This window comes from Adiantum capillus-veneris, chromosome 26 (assembly GCF_014529385.1).
Source record: "Adiantum capillus-veneris isolate H3 chromosome 26, ASM1452938v2, whole genome shotgun sequence".
Classification (NCBI taxonomy): Eukaryota; Viridiplantae; Streptophyta; class Polypodiopsida; order Polypodiales; family Pteridaceae; genus Adiantum; species Adiantum capillus-veneris.
Window position 1 is genome coordinate 62,235,441 of NC_140956.1, and position 11,074 is coordinate 62,246,514.

The window sequence follows — 11,074 nt, forward strand, 5'->3', positions numbered from 1 at the left end:
CGCATCTCCAGATGCAGAGGGAGTCGACCAATCATTGCCTGAAGCCATAGGTGCCGCGGAAAAAAAATTCGGGGAACGGATTTCCCGTAGAAGAGAAATCAGCCGTGCTTTGATACCACTGTAACAGACTTGGACACTCCAAGTCAAGAATCAACCGCGACAGCACCAAATAACCACTTCAAAACAATTCACAGATCACAATAGATTTGCATTGGCCCGGCGGAGTTCCGTGCCTAGAGATATTGGACCCAAAGACTGGCGCCCCTTTCGGTATTTCTTTTTATATTAATCAAATCAAAGTACAAGAGAGTGGCTAGGGTTTCACTCTCAGACTCTGCGTCCAGATGCTCTGAGAAGTGAAGCTCTCACCACTTATTTAAAGATACAAGGGATGCCCAAAAGCAGAGCCCCAAAAGCTTTTAAAATAAAAAGCATCAGTTCTCTCTCTCTCTTAGAGAGTCTTTTCTCTTTTTTTATAAAAAAAAAGCAAAATTCACGTCGCTCATCATTTTCCACAAAAAAAAAAAAAAAAAAAATCAGCCTCCACGATTTCCGAAAATCAGGGTTTCTGGCAGAAATTAGGGTTTGCAGGAATTTTAGGGTTTCTGGAAGAAATTAGGGTTTCTGCTGTCCACCACGTCATCACTTTGTGACAGTACTCCGCCGATACAAGGTGAAGATACTGCGTGAAGGTCCCAAACTGAGTATGAAAACAACTCCTTGTCGTGAAAGAAGTGCCAATAGACCTGCAAGTGTCTTGCTCGATAGAATCTGTAGTGTCTGTAGTCAAACCGTCTGGAGAAAATGGAGAAGCCCAGCAACCGTCATAAGAATGCACGCAAGCCTATTAATGCATGAACCTGCAACCCAGTGTGGCCAGGCGGCTAAGTTGTGTAAAACTCCAGGAAGGCCATATGTAGAAATCTGTGCCGTAAACCTCCTCCGAATCAAGGAAAGCCAGACTAAATAGTTTGCACTGTAGAAGCTATCGTAAGCTGCAGTAGTCACCGGGAGACCGCACGGACCACCAGTGAATGGTGTCCTGTCAGTAGGTAGGGTAATCCAAGATGAGGGGAAAGCCAGACTCAATAGTCTGCGTTGTGAAGGTCCTCTGAGAAGAGGAAAGGCCAGACCAATGTGTGCGCCGTCTTGCCTGTATCTCCTGCCTCCAATCCTCCGCTGTCAACCAAAACAAATTCCGCGCCAACACCACCACCAAACCAACTCGGTGTGGCTCTCAATGTGAATGAGTTAGGAGTGGCCTATTGCCTAGGTCGGGACATAAGTCTGCTGGAAGGTTATCGAGGGTGAGTGTAAGCAACTCTGAAGGTAGCAATCCAAATGATCAGGAGTGTAGAAGAGCAACTACACTACCATCCAAGCCAAGATCTGGGTGACTCCGAATGTAGTCACTATTTGTCTGATCTCCCGCATCTCGCGGGTAAACTCTCCAAGAGAGTCCAAAGAACTGAAGTCCCACTCCAGTCTGTAGATCCAAGCAATGAACCTGTCCAAGAAGAGATCCAAGATCCTCTCCCTAAGTCCATGTAGATGCTCCTGTGTAAGCAAGTGATCTGACGTGTCGAGGTCAAGTGGTAAGTGTCTGCCGACCCAAGATGGTGGTGTCCTCTCTGGGAATGTCGAAATCCCATATGCAATGAGCCTGGCGATATCTCGTGTGAAACTCCTCTGATGAGTGCATAGGTGTGTCCATAGCAAACCACAAGTCACCACCCCCTCTGGAGTGCGCAACCGCCGAAGGATGGCTGGAATGAATAAATCTCCCAAGGATCACACGCCCGTAGATGATCAAGCCGATGTCGAAGATACCGTCTACTTCAGCAGTCACTGATAGACGGCACGGACAACCATCGGATGGTGTCCTGGCAGGAGGTAACTTCATCCTCCGTGAAAAACACAAACCAAGTGTCTGTTGTCCACCAAAAAACGCAACTGCGAGGTGATGAAAACTGGGAGATCCATTCATTCCAGCCATCATTCGGCGGTTGCGTACTCCCGTAGATGATCAAGCCGATGTAAGGTGCAACGGAATGAATGTTTGAACTTTGCTCAAGATGAGTGCTCCGATCTGTGCTCTAGGTTCCTTTTATTCTTATGGAAGGGAGAGCCTTCCGTTCTTAATGAGAGAGTGCAATGGACACAAACAAAGAAAATGGACACTGTGCATGAAAGTGTATGAGACTGAGAGAGAGAAAGAGAGAGAAGAGAATACGACACCAAAGACGTTGTAAAACCCTCCTCCGAAGGCCCCACTCTCGTTGGCGAGAGTGGTCTACTATTGATTGCACAAACTGGTACAAAGTGGATGAACGAGAATTGATGCAAGTCTAGGGCTATGTCGATGTCGACGATGGGGATGACGAGACCGACTTGATGGCTGAAAATCTACGTGCTTGCTCTGCTGTCCAAAAACGCCAGAAGGCTGAAATTTGATGAAGCAAAACGCTGGTTTTAAGCTGTCCAAAAACGCTGATCAAGCTGTGGGAAAAACGCTGTTTTGGCTGTGTTTTCCGGTGCTTCAAACCGCTGAATTTCTGAGATCTCATCGCTGAATTGCTGGGACTATAGCGCTGCTGAAAATGCTAGGGAAAAAGGGCTATGATGCTGATGTTGAAAACCGCTAGGGGTTTTGGGATCTGTGGCGATGAAGCTCTGCTAAAAACGCTAGGGTGATGGTGCTTATGGCGATGAGGCTTTGCTGAAAAACGCTAGGAAGATGGAGGTCTTGCTCGGAGGAAATCGCCACCAAGGGAGAAGATGTCCTGCTTGAGATAGAGGGGGGGAACCTACTGCCTGTGGCTTGTGTTCTCCTTGCTCTTCTGCCAAATAGTGCTAGCCTTGGTTTGCTTATATATTATCTTACCCAATTTTCCCTACTCAGTTCCCAACAAAAGTCACTTAAAATAATAAGTGAAAAATGTCAAAAATAGGAAAAATAGGTTAAATGCATTGGAAAATTCCCTTGAAGGATTCTGATGGATTCTGATGGGAATGCTTATGATCATGTTGTGTGCAACCAGAGAATATGCATCTACACTAAGTGCCTGGGCATGCGCGGTCTGCGAACAGACTTACAAAAGTGCCAGAACACTTGCTAATCTAGACTGACTACACTGACGGAACCCTTGTCATGAAGTAGCTTGTCCACGGACACATAGGGTTGGATGTGTCACGTGACATCCCCCCCTTTTTAAAGTGAGGTACTGGTACCGAGCTGCATGGCGTCAAGGGAGATCGCCAATAGCATCCGAAATCCTGGAAGGGACTCTTCGCCGGCCCACTCTGATGTGTGGGTTGTGCGGTACTTGAACTTCATAAAGGTCTGCAACGCTTGCTTCTTTGGGCCGCGCCGAAAGCGACACAAAGTCTTCTATGGCTCCTTCAATGCTTCAACTTCGTCTAGAGTCATGCTTCTTTCTTCTTCAAGAATCTCCATTGATGAAAATTCATGAAACCGTTTCCAACACAAAACCATGAACATATCTATTCCATGTAAAGTGACTGGAAAAAATCTTGTTTTCCTCAAAGATTGTGCATGCAATGTAGATGAACAATGAGACGGTGTAACAGACTTGGACACTTCAAGTCAAGAATCAATCACGACAGCACCAAATAACCACTTCAAAACAGTTCACAGTTCACAATAGATTTGCACTGGCATGGCAGAGTTCCGTGCCTAGAGATATTGGCCCCAAAGACTGGCGCCCCTTTCAGTATTTCTTTATGTATTAACATTTGCATCAGTCCATGCATCATCATTGTACACCTTTGTGCAATCAAAGTTAGACCACTCTCGCCGACGAGAGTGGGGCCTTTGGAGGAGGGTTTTACAACCTCTCGGGTGTCGCATCTCTTTTCTCTCCTTCTCTCAGTCTCATTCACTGCACGCACAATATCCACTCACTTTGTTCGTAATCATAGCACTCTCCATAAGTCAGAAGGCTCTCTCCTTCCCTAAGAATTAAAAGGAACCTTGAGCAGTAAAGATCACTAATCTTGAGAAAATACAACATTCATTCCGCTGCACCTTACATTGGTATCAGAGCTTTGGAAGTGTTCTGCATTACTCAAGGAAAGAACCACAAGAACCACAAGAATATTTTTGCTTGTTGCGGTCGCACGAACCCAAGTTTACTTGGGCGTGTCGATTCCTAATCGTGTTTTGTTGAAGAGTGACAGGAATCCCAAGAAAGAAGGGATTGTCCAGCCTCCCCTTGTGTCTCTTTTCACTCATTGAGAGCGGACCGTGCACTTAGCGGCCGGCCAATCGACGTGAGGTGGGAAAAAGAAACCTTGGTGTGAGCGCAAGGCCGCCAAGGGGTGCGCCCGCAGAAAAGAGGAGAACTCGAGTGAAGAGAAGATCCTTCTCCAACGCGATTTGCAAGCGAAAGAACACCTCAAGAACCTCAAGAACCCAAGAACCAAGACCCTCAAGAACCCAAGTTCCTCGTGAACTTAAGAACCAAAGATCCTAGTGCATGGTCGTCACCCGAAGCGGAATGGATACTTCGCATACAGGTGATGAGCATGAGAGAGGCGACGAAAGATTCTCCCCACCAGGAGATTTTCCCAACCCTCCCCCTTCGCCATCTACACCACGAGTTGTCCTAACTCCTATGGAGATGATGGTCAAGTCAATGATGGACATGATGCTGGCACAACAAGAAACGACTCGCATTACGATGGAACGAAATGAAAGAAACGCACTACAACAACAAGAAGCGACTCGCCTTACCATAGAAGCGAATCAAGTTGCGCTGGCACAACAAGAAGCCAATCGCCTTGCTTTCGAACGCGAGCGCGATGAACGAAATAAACGAAAAGCAGAAAAGGGCGCCGAGCGTGAAGCTCAAAGGGAGCTACGCACTCAAGAATTTATTTCCCACGTGATAGCCTCGAAGACCGAACCACCCAAAGATCGTGGGAGTTCATCAAGTGGCGCAAGCCACCATGCGGATTCCAACCATCCAGTCACAGAGAAGTTGACTTTCAGTAAGTATGACGGTAAGATGGATGCTACGTTATTCATTCTTGGTTGCATCAATTTAATGCTTATTTTGCGACAACTAAGAAGACAGGAAATAGCAAAGTTTTGACGGCAGCTATGTACCTTGCCGGTGATGCCATCAATTGGTACCACGCATAGCAAGAGGCACAGCTAGCCGCGCACCTAGAGGCAGCCGACGATTTCATGCCCCTTTCCTTCGATTGGGCTGATTTCCAAGACAAGCTCAAGGCGCGGTTTATGCCACCTCAGTACCTCGCACGATTGAAGGACAATTGGCGCTCTCTCAAGCAAAATAGTATGCCAGTTATGTTTTTTTCTAATCGTGTTTTGCAGCTAGGCACTCAATTACGAAAATCGGATGATGAGCGCAAAGAGGCTTTTCTCTTTGGGTTAGACGAATACATCAAGTTTGATGTTGAAGTCTTTGACCCCGTGGATCTCAACAAGGCGGTAGCAATCGCTCTCGCCCAAGAGATGAAGCACAACAAGGGAAAGCCTAAGGAGAACAAGACTTCCACAAGTACCTCGCAGACTTCTCAGAACCCTCAGAACGGTAAGAATGGTAAGAATGATAACTCTTCTAACCAATCTTCCAACAGTCTCTCAACAAAGAATTCTTCCAATGAATCTAAGGGTAAGGCTAACACAATTGCTAAACCTAAGCTTACTCCAGATGAAAAGGTAGCACAAGGAATTGTAGGAGGATACATCACGTCGGAAGAACAAAGCACTTATTCTAAGGAAGGTTGTTGTTTTCATTGTCACATTAAGGGTCACATAAACGAACATGTCCTAAGCTTGAATCGAATGAATCTAAAGAACCCACAGCACCCACTACATCTGTCAATGCAATGAATGATAACACGAGTGTGCCCAAAGTTTCTCAGGACCCTCCCATTGATGAATCTCTCATTAAATGTTATGGTCGTACGTCGGGGCACCGTTTTATCATATTGTTTGACCCAGGTAGTATGCATGATGTGTTAGTGGATGCTTTTCCTAGCGAAGCTAACCTCGTTGTAGATTTGATCAATCACGAAGATCCGATCTTGGCTTTCGAGTCGGGGTCCAAAGAACCCCCACAAGACGATTCGATCATTCAGGACGAACCGATCTTGGCTCTCGAGCCTAGGTCCAAAGAACCCTCACAGGAAGTATTATGTGTTCGCATGATTGATACGCACGCATTGTTCGAATGTTTCATTCGTGATCGTTTTCTGTATTTTAGTCAGCATCGTTATGTGATCCCTTTTCCTAGGCATGACATATTGTATGTTGAGCACGTTTCTCTCATGGAAGAGCACGAATGTATGCGGATTTTTCGTGAAAAGCTGAAAAGTATGTATGTAAGAAAGTCGCATTCCATGTCTCTTCCTTGGCATGACATAGTTTCCGAACGAGCACATGATAGTATGAGCACCAAGCATGGGCATTTCCATTGTGATTTGCCACAGTTGATTGATTTCGATCAAACAGAAAAGATTCGATCTAATTGTTTGCATGTGTTTGATGAACGGTTTGTCACTCCGTATCTATGTTCATCTACATTGCATACACAGTCTTTAGAGAAGACAATATTTTTTTCCTTCACTTTACATGGAATGGGTATGTTCATGGTTTTGTGTTGGAGATGGTTTCAAGAATTTTCAGCCATGGAGATTCTTGAAGACGAAAGAAGAAGGTCTCTAGACGATGTTGAAGTATCAAATGAGCCACAGAAGACTTTGTGTCGCTTTCGGCGCGGCCCAAAGAAGCAAGCGTTGCAGACCTTTATGAAGTTCAAGTACCGCACAACCCACACATCAGAGTGGGCCGACAAAGAGTCCCTTCCAGGATTCCGGATGCTGTTGGCGATCTCCCTCGACGCCATACAGTTCGGTACCAGTACCTCACTTTGAAAAGGAGGGGATCTCACGTGACACATCCCAACCCTATGTGTCCGTGGACAAGCTACACCACAACAGGGTTCAATCAGTCCAGTCAAGTTTAGATTAGCAGTGATCTGGCACTTTTGTGAGTCTATTCGTAGACCGTGCATGCCCAGGCACTTAGCAATAGATGCGTATCCTCCGGTTGCACACAGCATGATCATCAGTATTCCCTTCAAAATCCATCAGATTCAATCAGGGGAATTTTCAAGTGCATTTAGCTTATTTTCCTATTTTTTGTTATTTTCACTTATTATTTTTAAGTGACTTTCCAACAAAAGTAGGTAGGGCAATTTTGCTAAGTTAATATATAAGCAAACCCAAGTTACCACTTTCTGGCTGAAGAGGCAACAGGAGCTTCCCTCTCAACAGGCAACTTCTCAGCAGTAATCCCCCCGAGCACCCCTAGCGTTTTCAAGCATTAGACCAACCTCTCCCCTTGGCGTTTTTCACAGATTTCAGCCATCGCCATAAAGGCTCTTGTCCCTGGCGTTTTCTCCCCTTCAGGCAACCTAAATCGCCAGAGTTTTTGGATCGCCAATAAGCAGCAGAAACCAGCGTTTTTCATCAGCCCTTCAGCCTTGAAAATGCAGCCATTGTGACAGGGTTTTACAGCAGAGAATTCAGCCTATAAAACGCAGCCTTGACCTACAGATCCTCAGCGTTTTCAGCCTATGATCACAGCTACAAAAACGCAGCAAAAGCCTGGCTTGATCAGCGTTTTTATTCAGCCTAATTTCCTTGTCAAAAACCAGGGATTTTCAGCCATACGAATCAGCCCCAAGATTATCTAGTGCCTCAGCATTTTCCCCTTTTTGGACAGCACATAGAAGAAGACCGATTTCAGCCCTAAGTCATCATCGTCATCATCGACATAGATACCATTTGCATCAGTCCATGCATCATCATTGTACACCTTTGTGCAATCAAAGTTAGACCACTCTCGCCGACGAGAGTGGGGCCTTCGGAGGAGGGTTTTACAACCTCTCGGGTGTCGTATCTCTTTTCTCTCCTTCTCTCAGTCTCATTCACTTGCATGCACAATATCCACTCACTTTGTTCGTAATCATAGCACTCTCCATAAGTCGGAAGGCTCTCTCCTTCCCTAAGAATTAAAAGGAACCTTGAGCAGTAAAGATCACTAATCTTGAGAAAATACAACATTCATTCCGCTGCACCTTACATGTTTGCTTGACGGAGGTAATTTGTTTGCTTTGCATACATGCTTCTATAATCGTTACATCATGTCAGAGAGAGAGAGAGAGAGAGAGAGAGAACTGTGCTAAACTGTGCGCTTGAGAGAAAACTGTGCGCTTTGGCTCACTGCAGGCCGGAGAGAGAAAGAGAGAGAACTGGGCGCTTTGCGTTGAACTATGCACTTTTGTTTCACTGCAGGCCGGGGAGAGAGAGAGAGAGAGAGAGAGAGGGCCAGGAACATCTGGACTGTTTTCAGCATATGCGAAGGGAGGGCCTCAAGTATGCCTTGCTGGACATGTATGCCAAATGCGGTGTACTTCCTAGCGCACAAAAAGTGCTCGACGATCTTCCTGTCCGGAATGCCGTCTCTTTGAATGCTCTAATCGTGGGATATGCCCAATAGAGGCAGGGCCACGAAGCGCTAGTCTGTTTTCAGCAGATGCAAAGAGAGGGCAGCTCTCCAAATGCAATCACCTACGCTTGTATTTGGAGGCATGTGGGATATGCCCAACAGGAGTAGGGCCAGGAACCACTGGACTGTTTTCAGCATATGCAAAGAGAGGGCAGCTCTCCAAATGCAACCTATGCTTTTGTTTCACTGCAAGCCGGAGAGAGAGAGAGAGAGAGAGAGAGAGAGAGAGAGAGAGAGAGAGAGGTCCAGGAACCTCTGGACTGTTTTCAGCATATGCAAAGAGAGGGCCTCAACCTTGGTCGATATGTATGTCAAATATGGTATGTTTCAAAAAGCTCCGGAATGTCGTCTCTTGGCACGCACTGATTACGGGATATGTGCAACAAGAGCAGGGACAGAAAGCTCTAGGCTGTTTTTAGCAGCTGCAAAGCGAGAGTATCTCTCACCATTCAGTCAACTATACTTTTGTCTTGAAGGCATGTGACATTACCAATAAGAGAAGGACAGACCATCATTCTTCTTCTCGTAGCTAGCTACCTCCTTTGGTAAACATTACCAGTGCTTCAATCACTAAGGCTTTGTCTTCACCACAAATTCTTTCATGTGTTACCACAATCCTAGAGAATTTTGAAAGCAGCTCATCTGGTTCTAACTTAGTGAATGCCATGAACTTCGTGGAGATTCTCGTTGATACCACATGTGGCTCTCTGCTACATGAGCTGTAGGTTTGCTCTTTTGTTTCCTCGTGTTGAATGTTGTTTTAGCCCAATGCCATTGTAAGGTGATCTGACAGACATGCGTACGCAACAAGTATGTTGTTACGACTCCAGCAAGGCCCTCCTCCCTTCTGCTTACTACTTGCTATCATGTCAATATATTTAAGGTTTTTGATTGCCTCGTTGACAGTACATATGGGATGAAGGTAGAGAAAGCAATGGAGAGAGAGACAAGATGTTGCTACAGCTTGAACAAGAATGCCTCAAAGTATATCGAAAGAAAGTTGACCAAGCAAACCATTCCAGGCTCCCCTGCATCAAGCAATTGCAGATGTTGAAGCAGAAATTGATTTTTTTATTTTGGCTCTAGGTGAACATGGGATCGTTGTAGGGGTAAGAGGATTCTTCTTTATGATTATTCTGCACAAATGCTCTGCATTGGGATACCTTATTTTTATCTCAATACTTGAATGTGATGGAGGTGATAGTATTTAGAATGAGAATTTTGTGGTTATGTTGCAAGGTGTGAATGTTTTAAAAGGTCTAGAAACAGCACAAGTTGCTCTCAACTACTTTGCACCTGTACAATAAGAGTAATATTCAAAAGCTTCCAAAGAAGATATTGTGCCTTTGTCAATGAGGCTATTACTCCTCTCTTTACATAAAAGAAGCTTCTTTGTTCATACTTGCACTCCTTTTCACATACATTGTAAATACCTGGCCCTGGTACCATTCGGTAATTGCCTTGTTCTAAAATAGTGTGACCTTGAGAGCAAGATCAGAGCTCGTTATTGGACAAACCAGAATTTGTTTAAACGTATCTTGTGAATCATGCCGATCAAAAAAGAGGTTTGTAGGGTGTAAACATATATCAACGCATGCAAAGTGAGGGCCTTTGTCCAGAGGAAATCACCTGCGCGTGCATATCTTGATTGCATCAAGCAAGGGCCTCTCTCCCACACACACACACACACACACACACACACACACACAGATTAATTCCGTTACCAATAACAAGTGATAATCGCATAGCCAAAGACTAACCTCTGTGGGCCAGCATGCCACCCAGTTTTGCATAAGAAGAGAGCTTGACATCAAGATCGCCTTCTAATTTGCGCGCTTCTCTGCGCAGTTCTTCCCATCCCGTATCCAGCTCCTCCATTGGTAAATCGACTCTCTTCTTCTCTCTCTCTCTCTCTCTCTCTCTCTCTCTCTCACACACACACACACACACACTCGCACAGATCCGCGCTAGATTTCCAAATGGTCTCACCGTCACACTACGTCGGACACTTTTCACTCCATTGGACCAAGTCGGACGAAGTCTCACTCCGCTAGGAGGTGTAAGAGCGCTCCCCCATAGGGCTGTGTGTGGAGTGCCCTCTAAGCATGGCATGGGAGCCCTATAGCTTTTTTTGGAGGGCCTTCTCCAAAGACGGCAGGGGCTCGCTACAGTTTCTCTGGGGGTGCCTCACCCACCCCCCACGTCTCTTCTACACCCTAGTGGGAATTAGCGCTCTCATCGGCTACAGTTTTGGAAGCATGCACAAGGGCTCACCGCCGCAAATAGTCTACGATGCTACGATATCTTTCTTGCACTATCTGCATTCAGTGATGCTAGCATGCTTGGATTTGGTGTATGTGTGTGTGTGTGTGTGTGTGTGTGTGTGTGTGTGTTCGGCAGTAAGATGGGGAGAGAGAGAGAAAGGGGAGGGGGGAGGGGGCTATATGGAGTTTGTGTGTGTGTGTGTGTGTGTGTGGCATAGAGAGAGATAGAGAAGAGAGAGTTTTC

At 45.8% G+C, this 11,074-nt stretch overlaps 1 protein-coding gene across 2 annotated transcripts in view; it reads right to left on the reverse strand.

The window, feature by feature from the left end:
* The window catches only part of LOC147423560 (Golgi SNAP receptor complex member 1-2-like), a 52,292-nt gene extending 41,660 nt beyond the window's left edge, over positions 1-10,632 (reverse strand). The window contains exon 1 of one of the 2 annotated variants that reach the window (XM_086501341.1): positions 10,327-10,632. In XM_086501341.1, coding sequence (XP_086357467.1) covers positions 10,327-10,444 — 118 coding nt within the window. In that variant the 5' untranslated portion in view covers positions 10,445-10,632. The remainder of the gene's footprint in view (positions 1-10,326) is intronic. The other variant, XM_086501340.1, reaches the window with a different exon arrangement.
* Between the last annotated feature and the right edge of the window lie 442 nt (positions 10,633-11,074).